The sequence below is a fragment of the Phlebotomus papatasi genome, chromosome 3, assembly GCF_024763615.1.
Source record: "Phlebotomus papatasi isolate M1 chromosome 3, Ppap_2.1, whole genome shotgun sequence".
Taxonomy (NCBI): Eukaryota; Metazoa; Arthropoda; class Insecta; order Diptera; family Psychodidae; genus Phlebotomus; species Phlebotomus papatasi.
In genome coordinates, this window is record NC_077224.1 from 65,983,793 (window position 1) to 65,999,095 (window position 15,303).

The window sequence follows — 15,303 nt, forward strand, 5'->3', positions numbered from 1 at the left end:
AAGGTTAAAATTGAATATAAAATCCTCACAGCTTTCGAACGAAAGGTTTAGAAATTTAGATCATTTTTATTCGGATTCTATATAAGTATTTTGGGGATCTTTTGAATGTTTTATAAAGCAGTTTAAATCGGTTGATAACCGGTAAACAAGATGATGCAAAAGACCTTTTGAGGTATAGTAACTAAATCACGAGTTCGAGCATTCCTAAACCCTGGGACACTTTGCCACCTCTTTTTTTATTCAGTTTACAATGTGTATGAGAAATATGTTCCTTCAGGCGCTTCAATCATTTGCACCGGGCAGGACTCTAACTCACAAGTGTGACAATTGAGTCGGAGGTAACACCGTTCAAGATCGGAACGCTTTTAAACAATTGCACCACAGATTCCTCTCCCTGTAATATTTTATTTGAAATAACAGCGTACAAGAAAGTCGTGGAAATTCTCATAGAAAAAACCACTGAAATTCTACACAAATGGTGAAATAGAGTGAAAACTCCATGGAAATATAGCCGATCATTCATTAGAAAATTCCCTGATATTCTGCGCAATGAAATGTCGTGAAGTTCTGTAGAAAAATCACGCAGCAACTTTTTGAAACAACGAAAAAAAACTCATTTTTAAAGATTATCAATTCTCAGTTTAATTATTTTTTTAGGTTAATCCCTGAATTTAAACTACAATTATTATTTTTTTTAATCTTTCATCAATTACAATTGAAATATTCGGAATTTTTAATTGTATTTTATTCTCAATAATGATTTTTTTAAAGCATTGTGAGTTTTTAGTTAAATTGTTTTAAAATGTTCTAACGCTAAAATTTATTTTATTAAAAAAAAACCATTAAATAAATGATTTCTCTATATCAACTAATAACTATAAATTGTAAAATTACGTTCTTTTTTAAAAAAAAAATGGACGAATGTTTCTTTTTTTTTCTCAATTCTTATTATGGGAAGGGAATTTGAAATAAATTTAGATAATAAATTTATTAGCAAATCCCAATAAACCACAGAGAATTTAATTGTAAATTTAATCTAAATACTAAAATTCCGTTTTTCACTGTATCTTGTATCGTTTTTTTTTCCAAGAAAAATTTATTATTCTAGTGACGTGAATGTAAATCAATGTCTTTTCTTTAGTTTCAATGCTTTTCTTTTTGTTTAGACAATTAATTTAGTTACTAATTAAAAACAAAACAACATTCTTACCTATGCAATTAAATGGGGCAATTGGGGATAAAACTAACAGATAATTTAATTGTTTCAATTATTATACTATTAGTGTCTTTTTGCTTCTATCAGTAATTTATCTGAAACTTTCTTTTCATTACAATTACATTGTGTTGTATATTTAATATATAAATAACGATAGAGTAATCTGTCTATTTTAAAAGAATAGATTTTCTCCACATTGATTTGCAATTTGAAAGATTTCGCAAAATATTTTAATCGTTGTATATCTTATTCTTTTTTTTCACACAACATCGAGAAGAATTCAAAAGACATCAATAGTTAATTTTTTTTTTGTAATATTAGAGAGATAGAGAGAGGAAAACGTTCTCGAGCATCCTGCCACAATCCTACGAATTATTCATATTTTGAACCTTGTTCAACATATCAGTGCATTTCTCTCTCATTTGTACATATTCCCCATTTTCCAGTCGATTGATATGTTGATTTTGCTGGCCAGCAGAGAATGGACTTGTGTTAGAGTCTTTGTTATTTCTGAAATATTGTTTTTTTCCAACAAAAAAAAAAACAAGTCATCTTCAATTTTTCACACAAAAACCGTTTACCTTAAAAAGAAAAAAAGAAATATTTCTACTCACTTTTGATTAGTGACTTTTGTTAGCATATTCTGCGTCATAACAACAGCATTCTCCAATTCCTGCAGCATAAAATTACTACCACTCCCCTCTTCCGTCTGCCTCAATCTCGAATGGAGCTGAACAACCGAATTTGTCGTCAGCATCAATTGGTTTATGAGTCGAGAGCATTGAGCCACTGCAGAACAAAACAAGATGTAGAGTTCAATAAATTAATTTAAAAAAACACTAGAATTAAAAAAAAATACTAAAAATACTAAAAACTTTGAAAACGTTTTTTATTCGAACGAAAAGTCAGCGAACATTTAGAATTTGGGAATATAGTATTACGACATAACTAATGGCCTGTCCATAGCATATCTTCAGTTTATTTTCCCAAAATCATTTCGAATACCGTCGTCGCTGCGGGTGACTTTGCACTTTTTATTAAATACTAAAAAATCAACAATTTCTGATAATAAACGACAATGAAGATCTTCACATCTGTGGGTAATATGCACGAAATCTACAAGATGACGTGGTCGCCATCTTGATTTGACGTTTCTGTCTGCCATTTTGAATAACTGTCAAAACTTAAAGCTTGTCCTATTGAACTGAAATTTTAGTATGTTATAGCTCATGTAAATACCTTTCCAAAATGTATCTTTGTTCCGACTTGAGTCGAGCAATTACCTAAATACAAAGGATCAAAGTTTAAAATTTCGAAATATTCATATTTTGACGATCTTTATTTTCTAATCCTGAATTTTGATACCAAAACGAAATGCCTCAGTAACCATTTAAAATGGTTGAGGCTTTTATTTCATATATTTATTTACTCTTACATAAAAAATAAAATAAACGAATTTATTTATTTTTTATTTTTTCATCTTTGCAAAAACAGTTTTTCAGATCCTCAAATAAAATGCTGTTAGAAACAAAAACATTACATTTCTGTTTGTTTGTTTGTTAGATCTCATTGCCTAACGATAGCACTGTCTTTTTTGTGATGGTTTCGATAAGAGAAGCTCTCCGTAATTCTGTATTCATGAGTGTCAAAATTTTGAACTTGGAGCCCCTGTATCCAGACTATCGCTTGACTTAGGTCGTATTTTATATGTTCTGAAAAGGCCTTGACATCAGCTAGAACATACTAAAATTTCAGCTCAATCGGATGAGATTTTTGTTTTGACAGTTATTCAAAATGGCGGATAGAAACGACTAATCAAGATGGCAATCATACCTTGTAGATCTCGGTCATTTTATCTTAAATTACCAAAAAAATTGGATATTTTTTAGCCATATATTTCTATAATAAAGCTTTAGAAAGATCATTATACGCAATTTTATAACATAAATCATGCGTTCTTAGGAAGATAAATAGTGAAAAAAAAGTATTTTAATAAAAATAATTAACAAAATCGAAATGGACGAATCTAGCCAGATAAATTTAGAATAGATTTGGGCAATTTACTACTCTTAAATCGATTTTGGAATTGCAGCTTCGGATAACTTTTTCACGGAGCTGTTTTTTGACAAAATACCTATATTAATATTAGGTGAGATTCTTAACAATCTCACCTATTTCATTGACTATTAGTGAAACTACAAGAATCTTTTTGGGGATCATTGTACCTTACTTGGTACTTAACATATCCCTATATACTTTGACATGGTAGACCGGATCAGCGAAGACTATCACTATGTGCTAGAATTAATATAAGTCTCACGAGCAGCTGAGTGCAGTCACCCACGACGGTATTCGAGAATTTGTGTAAGAATTGCAATGAAAATGCGTAAATTAACGAAATACGGTGAGGCTACGGCGAGCATTTTATTGTCAATGTGATTCTGCCCTAATATGAAGTTAGTCATAGTAGGCCTTGGATTTTGCTTTTTCTTCGTTGTCATTTCAAGAGAATTTCATTAGCTTTCTTTTGGAGAAATTCTTGTTAAAAAAAATATTGATTTTTGACTGAGTTATTGCAAGAAGATGGAGAGCATGCAAAGATTAAAAGTTGACAAACATCTCAAAAACCCTAATGTGAGTTTATGCTGAGATCACGGAATTGACCGGGAAGTGTTCCATTCTACCGTCTGGAAGACTATAATTAGGTTTAAGGAACTCAAGACTAGAAGTAGTCGAAAGCCCTGGATTCAGGACAAGAGGACGGAAAAGAAAGTGCTTGAGCTTTTTGTGAAGCAACTCAATCTTTCCATGCGTGATGTTGGCAAAAATATGGGGATACGCTGAAGGCTGGTCAATAAAATCAAGAAGAGGAATGGTTTGGTAACCTAAAATGCTCAAGTTGCTCTTCATCGGACAACAAACAACGTCAAAGTACTAAAACAAAACCGTGGAAACTCAATGATCATCTTTTTAAAGGATTCTAAGGCTATGGGAAAGATGTTCAAGCCCTCCCGCACCCCGAAAAATCGAGAAATACTGGGGAATTTTGAGGACAAATCTCAGAGAAGAAGGGTCAAATATCTGAAAACTTGCCGAATTTCGAGAGGAAGTGGGAGAAAGCTGCCTAAGACCGCTGATAGAGGCTTGTTAAGTCTCCAATGACGGGCATTAACCCATTCAGTCAATGTACCAGAAATACTTGAGATAGAATGTTCATATTTTGGGATTAGTTTCCTACAGATTAATAGATGAATTTTTTGAAAAGAAATAATTTTTATCCATTATGGGGGCTCGGGGAGCCGCCCTCAAACACGCGTCTTAACGGTCACTGAATTTAAATTCTGTGCATTAATTCATTACAAACTCTATTGCTTTAGATAGAGTAACTATCCAAGAAAACACAATGGCAACCAGAATTCAAATAAGGAAAGAGGATGAAGGTCAATTTTAACAAATTCCACGGGATGTCGCATTTTCTGTCCGCCATTTTGAACAAAATTTTTGCATGACCTCACGCGAAGCGAATAAAGAACAACAAATTGTATTCCTATCTCTGTCGGGCTATTTTTTCTAAGTAATTGAGAAACTAAAGTTGCTAAAAATCCATTCCCGACAGTAATTCGAATAAAAATGTCCCTGGAATAAATTATCTAAAATCACTCAATTTGCGTATGATATATCATACAATGGTAAGGAATGCGTTAAAAGAAGGTGCAAGAATTCGGAAAGAGGTCATCGCATTAACTCTTTCGTCTCCTTTGGGCCTCTGGGTACCCATGGAAACAACAAGTTTTTTAGACTATCTAGAATCGCTAAAAACCCGATTCTTCTGGATAATTACAAACTATAAGGATGTTCAAATCTAGGATATTTTTTGCAGGATCCCAATTAACTCATGAGCTTAGATATTTTTGGTCAAAAACCGTGAATTTTCGATTTTCTGCTTCCTTGCAGATATTGTGACTTTTTTGATATTTCTAGACCCGAATAAGGAAACACCTCTCGGGGCCAATAAGTATGATAACTAACAATTAGAGATTGCATAAATTCGTAAAACAATTTTTTTCTTAAATTTTCAAAAAACTTGTTCAAACTTGATTGGAATTATCGTCCCCAAAAATCTAGAGGTCAAATGTAAGGTTATCCCGCTAATGCCCGCCATTTGCTTTTTGACATCAACCTTGTAAGAAAATTCCAAGCGGGAGCGACATTTTTGCCAATATGGCCGATAATTTTGACATTTGGCAGTGCGGGAGATTGCTTTCAGGGAAGTTTTTCCTATTCTTCCTGATTTTGGTGAATTCTGATTGTTCAGGAAGTGTTTCTTTGGCTCTTGAGAAAGCTTAATGTGTCTGCAATAACATCGTGTTGAGAGAAATGTGTTTTAAAGTGTTTTTGTGTGAAATATTTTGAGGAATCTGTTGGCAAGCAGGTGCTGGGTGTCCTTTTTAGCACTTCCTAGACATCCCACAAGATACTAGTCAATAATTCTTCTTGTTTTAGTGATCAACATTGTAAAGCAGTCATTTGACACGCAAAAATAATTCACAAAATTGATATTTTTGGCTTTTGGAAAATTGAAGTTTGTCTCCTTTTCGTTCTTTTGGGGACGAGAGTACCCATGAATTTTCCAATTTCCCAGAGGCGGAGAAAATTATTTCTCTACAAAAGTATCATATTTGACCACTAAGACTTACAATAAAGTGAGTTTGACTGAAATTCGTTCGCTGGATATGTTGTGGTCCGGAAAGAGTTAAATAATTAAATTTAAATTTTCATTCCATAATAAGGAAATCGCCAGAAATGCTGATAACCCCCTCAAAATACATGAATTGACTATCATAAAATATTTTCCTTGCATCGCGTTCTCTGATTGGCCAGAACACGAAGCCATTCAAAGGCTTAGCCAATCATAGAATACAATTGGATTAAAATAAATATGATGAAATATTTAATTACTTATAAATAATGCTTAAAAAAAAAGAATCTTCGAATTCTCTTTCAACACTTTTATGTCAAAAAAAAAATAGAAATATAAAATAAATATATTCATAGATGACAATAAAACCAATCGTCGCATTAAAATTCTGACCACTTCATTGAGATTCCAGCGAGTTTTGGTCAAATATCTTCAAGATTCATTGAAAACACTTTTTCATAAATCAACCGAAAAAAAATATATCACAAATTTATGCACATCAAAACAACTCATAAAACCACTTTAAAACATCTCAAAGGCGTATAATTTAGCATTTTCTAAGAAAAAAAAGGTGGAATGAAAAAAATAAAAAGAAATGTGACTCACAGTCTGAATTGTCGTTGTCTTTGCACGGAACTTCCGTATCATTCAAGTTGTTCTGCTTGAGATTGCTTCGTTTGTGGTCACCAGAGAGATTTCTGGGTCGCGGAGGAACAGCTGGCTTACCACTTGGTGGTGCCTGAACAACAGTAGTCTCCTCGGAACTCGAATCATCCTGACCCGCTGACGTCAAATTAATACTACTGTAGGAATTTTGCATTCCGCGTCTTCTTGGTGCCCCAAATGGACCACCTTTGTTGCCAGCCCTTCCCGAATTGGAGGATGCTGTATTGACTTTATTTTGGGAGGAAATTGTAGGCTTCATCACACCACCTCGTGTCTCTGGTTCCGAATCACTCTGCAATGCAGTCAGCAAAGACAAACTTCAGCATTGCATATTTAAATTTTTAAAAAAAAATCGCGTCAAAATTTACCGCATGATTCAACATTCCCATTGATACACTTCTTGTTCCCATCCCACTGGATGTCACCTCCAGTTTCCCTCCAGATACTGCACTCCTCTTAGCAGCTGTTCGACTCGCTGGTACACTTGTCCGGGCACTTGGTATTGGCTTGGAACTCATCGGTTTATAGTCTTTTTTTTTACCCGCAACAAAATCAAAAAAAAAACCATCATTAAAATTAATATTCAAAGTTCCATCGAAACTCATTTCATTGACTTGACTTAATCATTGAAAAAAGTTCTCACAATATAATAATTTGTTCTTGTTTAAATTACCTTTACCCATACTTAAATCACTAAGCGAACATGCACGTCTTATTGACGATTCATCACTATTCAGCGACAAAAAGCTATTGGCAATTCCTAAAAGAATTGAAAAAATTGAAGAATAAATTAGCAAACATAACTCTGTGCCAATTGCTGCAGGAGATCTCAAAAAAAATCTACTGAAAGTCACAATAGAATTTTTTACACATATATATTATATAATAGAAAATATATAAAACATATATTTGAAAGGAAAAGTGTGAATTGTTTAAAACAGTTCCAGACAAGAATGTGCACGCACTGTAGAAATCTTTTTAAAAATATTTAAGTTTGAAAGAATAAAGTGACTTTGAGAATTTTTTCATTAAAATTTCTTTTTCCAACTTTTTATGTTTTTAATTTTATTTTAATTTATTATACAGTTCATGCCCCTGTCGGAGTACAGCAATTTGGGACTATATAAAAATTGAGAACTAATAATTGAGAACAGTCGAAATGTCAAGGTGACAAATCAGTCAGTAGGGATAGGCTTTTAGACTACTCACACATTCTGGCTTCGAACACATCGTTTTATATTTTTTCCCATGTTTCTTTACACTGAGAAAAAAAGAGGGTGCGATTAACTTTTTTTCCCGTTAACTTTAACACTTTTTAGGTGTAAAAATATATCAACATTTTTTAATGTTAATTTTACACCTTTTAAGGGTAAAATTAACATGAAAAAGGGTAACTTTAACCCCCAATACACCTAAAAAGGGTAATATTTACACCGATTTTGGATCAATACTGCAGGGTAAAATTAACATTTCCGGAATGTTATTTTAACTTTTTCGGATTTCTCTCAAGTGTAATGAACCTGATCTGAGTGTTCGAGGCCACGATGTGTACAAAGTCCTAATGACTTCTCATATTTAATATTTTTGTAATATAAAAATAATATTTTTGCAAATTATGGCCTCAATTCTGGGACCAAAATAAAGATCAAAATTTCAAGCTGTCAAATATTTCCAAAATCAAGATTTCGTATTTTGACGCGAAATATTTATGGAACTTAAAATGTCTTAGCTAAGAACCAAGATTTCAAGATTTTTCACACTTAACGAAGCGTCACTTCTGACAAATATCTTCATTTCTCTGTTGAATTTGTTGAAATTTCGTCATACAAATTAAGAAAATTAATTATAGGACGCATTTAACAATAAGATACATAAATTTGAGAATATGTTTATTTAATTGCCTCAATGTTCGAAATATCTCAGGCTTGTGTCTTGAATATGAAACTTTAAAAAATTGTGACAGATTTGACATCTTGATATCGATTCTTTGACTTTAAAAAACCAAGATCTTGAAATTTTTGAGATTTAGATTCTTGATCTTAAAATTATAGTTAGTATTTTATAGTTTATGTTTATGTTTATTTTTTTTAAATGTGTAATAAACTGTTGCACACCTCTTCTATTATTTTCTTTCATGGAGTAGGTTATAAACTGACATCTGCATCTTTTTCATATTATGATTGAAGTATACCAAATAAAAGGGAAGTAAAGCATAAAAGGCTTTGCGAGCTGTTCGAGCTTCCAAGATTCTTTTTCGCAAATTTTTCGAGTGCATAAGGGAAAGTGCCCATGTTTCGTACGACCCCAAGTTTCGTAATGACTTAATTTTCCTATGTTTATCAATAAATGTGACTACACAATATTTTTTAAAAACTGGGCATTTTTTCCTAGTTCCTAAAATATGGGACCGATGAGTCACAATTAGTGAGAAATATAGAAAAAAAATAGTCATTACGAAGCTTGGGTTCGTACGAAGCATAAGCGCTTTCCCTTATAAGATTATTGTTAATTTATATTTGTCTATAAATCATCATAAAACCACCTTGAAGAGGGTACTTTAAAAAATAATTAACATTTTAATTAATTATTTGACCAAACCTGGTTAAAATTAGGTACTTCGATCTTGAACATGGCGATTTTTCGGTATAAGGTGTCTAAGAATGAAATGTTCAGCTGGACTAGCTCCATCCAAAGCATATCTAAAAATGAACGAAATCATCAGGGCCGATTTTTAAGAGGTGTGGAGAGGCGATTCAGATAACTTGGTTCGCTAAAAATGTTGATCTGTGCGAGGGGGGGTCACCGAAAATAGGAAATCGATATCTTTTTCCGTTCAGAAGCCATAATAGTGAGAAATTGAAAAAAATGCATTGTGAAAACTTCTCTGTCTTGGACTTCAAAAGCAGTTAAAAATGCTGTAAAACATTTTGTCTCTCAGTCAAAGCAAGAGTGAAACATTAAAAGGGAAAGCAAGTTCATTTTATTCTGAGCGTATCATTGAAAAATAGTTTCTTAATAAACGATCAGGAAAGAATATTAATGTGGCAAATTTGAGAACAAAATGCAGTGAAACATCTGAAACATTCCCCTTAATTTTAAGATTAAAAATTTCCTAATATAACTCGAAGCATAATATTCACGTGTTACGAGGTCATATTGTCAGTAAAGGTTTGATTGGTCTTCGAGACCCACTTAAAAAAAAAGAAAAGTTAATTTTGACTTATACCATTCAAGTATAGATATTGTGAATCTTGATAAGTTAGCTTAAATTCTTTCCAATCACACTTTAACATAAAAGGATCAAAGAATTTCAAATTAAATATTCGTATTAGAGAATACGATTCAGCCTCTAGACATCGATTTAAATATTTGATTCCGAAATTTTTACTTAGAATAACATATAAAATTTAAAAATTAACTAAACAGGTTCAGAAAATAAACCGGCTGATCTGTTCTCAAAATGTGTCTTGGCTAATCAAAAACTCCTAAATTTTTTAAGAATTCATTAGATTTTTTTTTTAAACGGGACAAGAGAACCCATTTGACATAATCATCCAAAATTTATATACTCAGAGAATGTCAGAAAATATGAGTATGATCTCAAAATCTGTTCCCAAAATTAGTTCTCAAAATGTGTCTCGACTATCAAAAGATCAGAAATTCATTCTTTTTCCAATTCCTAAATTTTAAATAACAGTGCACTTGAACATTTCTTGGACGAAACTGTAAAAATACTTCACAGAAGCATTCACTACTAAAAAAAAAACAAATTAATATTTTTATTAGAAGAAGCAGGTGTAGAAAGAAATACCAAAAATCGAAAATCAATAAAAAAGGAACATCTATTTACAAAATTATACATAAAAAAAACATCCAAATTTGTTTCAGAGAGAGGACATCTGCAAAATAATGATAAATTTCTTCACTGTCAGGTTAATCAGTGAGGATCATATTCGTTTATGTGCATGCGACAAATCCGTAAGAAAGTCATCAGACCTGACCGAAAGTGTTTAATGGTGTGCTCATTGTCCTGTCTGATGGGACAATCAATCACTTGAAATGACTGATATTTGGCTCCTTCGAGAACATCCGGCAAACTATAATTTCTCCTCATGCGACTCTTCACATGAAGATCCCTGTCGAACTCACGGTTCGTATTGCGTTGGGCCAATTTGTCAAAATTCATCGTTAAACTTTTCACATAGCCCTTTTGTTTGCGATCACAGGAAAATGGCTTGAGTCTCTCCTCCTTGGCCAGACGTTCTTGCTCGAGCTTTTGCTCCTCCAACTCCACTAATTTATTAATAACATCAATTTTCTTCTCAATATCGCGAAATTTGGCATATTGGACTGTATTTCGAAAATCCATATGTCTAGGTTTATCGGCATTTGTCTCTAGGATATCATCCAGTGAATCTACAGAATTCTCTTTGTAAATTTTCGCTGCATTGGCCTCCAATTCAAGACTATCCATATTATCATCATCAATTGTTGGGGCTTCTGAGAAGAAAATATCAAAAGACTTTTCTTCTTCAAGCGGTGCCTCAGCTTTAAGTGGTTTACGTTCGAATAAAATTTGGCTGACTGTATTAAATTTATCTTTGGGTTTTGTTTTCGATCTAGCCTTCATACTAGTTGATCTACGATTGGCAACTGGAGGTTTGTGTGGCACATAATCCATTTGCAGTGGATCACCCAGGCGAAAAAGATGTCGATCACGTTCGAATTTTTGAAGATTAGCTTCAAATTTTCGAAAACTCTTTTCAGTCCTTCGACAATCGCCCATATCAATTTCGAAACTACAAGATTTTCTCACTAAACTCGGATTTTCTTCTGTCTGGGGCTTTCTGGGTGGTGGAATAGGTTTTCTCACAAATAATTCACTACCATCGCATCCGAAGAGGGGATTTGAATTATTTTGTTGCCTTTCATGGGCAAATTCTTTGCTCAAACTCTTATTGACAACCATATTGTACTGAGCAACTTTAGAACTCATTGAAGGGATAAAGTCTAAATCTTCAAATTGCCCAAAGGGATTGCTAGTGAATTGAGGGACACTTATTGATGAGGACATTCTGGGCATTTCAAAATCTTCTTCCTCTGGAAAAATGTCCATTTGATGTTGCTGCATAAAATAATCAAAACCTGTTGTAGCATTGGGACTTGAACCGTAAGATTTCGATGTAACATCCATGTCCATTGAAGTTGTAAGATTGTGATGATAGCGATTTTTTGTACGATTGAATAGGACTTCAAGAGGTGCACTTTTGCACTCAGATTCATCCGACAGAATACTCTCCATGCTATTGCAGTAACTTATACCAACGCTAGTCTCATCAGAAATGATACTTTCCTGACTTTTACGTTCAGGATATTGCTGCCCGAGGAAAAAACTAGCACTTGAATGTCTCTGAGTTTCTAGAAATTGATTAGGATCCTCATCCTTAAACACTTGCCGAAAATTATCGTATTGATCGTAAATGAAATAATCAGATACTGATCTCTTTGGCTGTTTTCGGGAATGTTTGGCACAGATGGTTTTCTTCTTTTTTCTTCTCATGGAATTTTCACCACCAACATCATTCAAACTACAATCTTCCAGGGAATCTGAACTGAAACTTCCATCATCTTCTGATAGAAATCCATGTTCATTCTTCTCCTTTTTCGCTGTACACTTTGAACTTTCGGGATTTTTCACCAAATCCAAACACTCAGCACGTCCATATTCTTCCTGAATTTCATCAATCATACGCCTTGTATCACTATTGATCATCTCAAAGATGATTTTAGCATCTTCACTGCACACAGAATTTCCTCTTTGTTCACAAAATGCAACATTCTTCCCACCCATCCATTCTAGCTCATCATTTACAGGTGAAACAGGGCATGATTTATTCTTCAAAATACCTGAACACTTGCCCACATTCAATGTTGTATTCTTACTACACGTTAAACTACCAGACACCATCACATTCTGCGACAATTCCAGCACTTTTGGCCTCTTCTCACCACCATCTGTCCATGCACCAATCTGACATGGAAATGGTGGAAGATCTTGTTGCACCTGACGCACTATATTGCAATTTTGCAAAAGCACAGCCTTTGGTGCGGCACAATTGAAGAAATTATTGCATTGATTTACACTTGAATTAGTGGTATTAGTTAATTCTCCTGGGTTAGCGTGAGCGTTTTTTTTTCATAAAATCATATTTTTTCATATGATTTATAATGCATATTTGTTATCGCAATTATAAACCAGAGCAGCATAAGAAAAAGAAAAGAAGAAATAATTCTTAAATTGCAATTAGAACTTCCTCCATCTAATTTCCCCTTTTAGAAGATCAACAATAACAAACAAAAAAAATTGAATGTGATTATTGTAGGCTACCAGCTTGACTATTATTATTTTTTTTTTAAATTTTGCCTTTATAAAAAGCCAACCAATATTAGTCTTTTCTTCTGTTTCTTTTTCAGCAGTTTGTTTCTTTTTCTTTTTTTGTTTTTAATCAATAAATTTACTTGGTGAATTTTAGGTGAGACAAATAAAAAAAACACTAATCCACTAATTAATCTAAAGAAAAAAAAGATACAAAAAAAGCAAAATTTCACAGTACCTGGACGTATCGGACGACTGAGACGACTGCCAGTGTCCAAATTTGACTTTGTCGCTTGACTAAGATCGGAAATACTTTGACTAGCCCTCAGATTCGTGCGACGGTAACCGACCTGAAAGTAAAAAAAAATAGCAATAGCAAAAAGAAAATCACACCACCGATATTACTCTTTTGCAATCGAAGAGGCACAACTATTTTATAAACTTCAAATTTAGTGTTACAAATTAAGCTGAAATCCTTTACAATTTGAGCTTCTATGGTTTGAGATAAAACCCAATCTTATAAGATCGGTCTTAAACTTTGTACGCGTAAAGAATCCATTTTCTTAGTTTCCTATACTCAGCCCGCCCGTTGTTAAAGAGCAAATGGAGAAAGATATCGACTTGTGGTTTTCGAAAAAAATTTTAAATACCACTACATACGATCGCGATGTTAAATCGTTTGATTCCCACCTATAATACCGCCACTGTCATTTGAAAGTGTTCATCGAGACGAACCTTCAGAAAAAAGGGGTGGCAAAGCATCATAGGCTTTGCGGAATGCTCGACCTCATGACTTAGATGCTATACCGCTGAAGTACTTTCGCATCATTTACCGTTACCGGTTCCCAACCGATTTGAACTGATTCATAAATCACTCAAAAGATCACCCAAAATAGTTTTAAAAGTAATAGGATTGATTTTCAGATAAAAATTAGTTATCTTTTATGAATTGGTTCATTAGCGGTTCAAAACCGATTGGAACCGATTCGGTTTTGTCGGAAATTCCAAGACCTTTCCAACAACCCCAAACATGACCCCATTCGCTTGATAAATGCGCCCTATAGGGACTTTTTAACTTTTGACCTTGAAAAAATGTTATTAGGAATAATTTAACGGTATTTTCGTATAAGTACGAAATGTCCGCCTGGGTAATCTCTAAAACATACCCAAAAATGAAAAAAAATCGCACGACGCGTTTTCGAGCAATCTGGGGCTTAAAATCGGAATTTCAGCACTATTTTGCTAAGAAATCGACAGATCGGCATAATTTGGAACCGTAATCGACACAGTTATCTAACCTTTGGTACACATTTTGAAGATCAGCAACTCCACAGAGATATTTTCAATAGTTCCTCGGCCATATTACATCATTTATCGGATAGTTTGGAACTTTGAATAACTTTCAATGTATATTGACTCAAAAAGGAAGTCATTCTTTTAGCTCGCCTAAATTTGGAGGGACCGAATCCCTCCACTATTCAAGTTTTGTTACTTCGAGCATCAAACCAAGCGATTGAATCAAGTGAATGTGCAACTCTTCCTGGATTTAATGGGATTTAACCTTATTCTATACTTATAGATACCTGGACTGCCTCCCATAAGCAAGCATAAGCTTTCCTGTGGTGCAGATGCAAGCAACGTACTTCTGTTTTTGCAGGGATCAGTTCTAGCTAATTTTTCTTATAGAACTTGGAAGTTTCTTTTATAGTAAACAATTCTGTCATTTGCTTCACATTGACGTAATTTGAGCTTTTAAGCAAAAAAAGATTGTATTCTGTGATGGTGATAATTTTTAGTAAAACCAAAAAACAAAACTGTATAAACAATAAAATTGCAAAAAATGTTGTTGGCTTATTTGGTATGCTAAAATACTTCATGAATTTCTTATTTAAACTCTAATAAAATGAAAAATTGCAATAAAATATGTAATGCCTCTTCGATTGCAAAAGCACCATATAATAAATTCCATTCAATAGAATTACATCATAAAGTAGAATTAAATTAATTTCACACTTTGTTATTTTATTATTATGATTTTAGTTCTCTCTTTTTAGTTTGAATTCTATCTCCCTTGCTCTCTCGCTATCTCACAAAAAAAAGTTAAAGCTGCGTGAGTGTAAATGATAAAATGCAAATGGCTAATTGAAGGAGATTAAATAAAAATACAACCACTTTATGTATTTACAGCATTTTACCCTCAACATAATTATCATCTTGTTATTGCAATTAGATTCAGTTTAATATCCACTAAAAATCATATTATGCTTAGTAATTATTATTAATCAAAAAGAAATTTAAAAAACAAAATCTATAGAAAAAATTTTGTGCTTGATTACTTTGCTTTTA

At 33.1% G+C, this 15,303-nt stretch overlaps 1 protein-coding gene across 7 annotated transcripts in view; it reads right to left on the reverse strand.

Annotated features, from left to right (window-relative positions):
- Window positions 1-616: 616 nt before the first annotated feature.
- LOC129807634 (mitogen-activated protein kinase-binding protein 1) overlaps window positions 617-15,303 on the reverse strand; it is a 91,500-nt gene continuing 76,813 nt past the window's right edge. For 5 of the 7 annotated variants that reach the window (XM_055857033.1, XM_055857030.1, XM_055857031.1 and 2 more), the window contains 6 exons: window positions 13,196-13,307; window positions 10,578-12,752; window positions 6,950-7,110; window positions 6,522-6,873; window positions 1,831-2,005; window positions 617-1,726 (listed from right to left, as the gene is read on the reverse strand). In XM_055857033.1, the coding sequence (XP_055713008.1) occupies window positions 1,582-1,726; window positions 1,831-2,005; window positions 6,522-6,873; window positions 6,950-7,110; window positions 10,578-12,752; window positions 13,196-13,307 (3,120 nt within the window). In that variant the 3' untranslated portion in view covers window positions 617-1,581. Of the gene's footprint in view, window positions 1,727-1,830; window positions 2,006-6,521; window positions 6,874-6,949; window positions 7,111-7,254; window positions 7,342-10,577; window positions 12,753-13,195; window positions 13,308-15,303 lie in introns of all 7 variants that reach the window. The other 2 variants (XM_055857035.1, XM_055857034.1) reach the window with 1 other exon arrangement.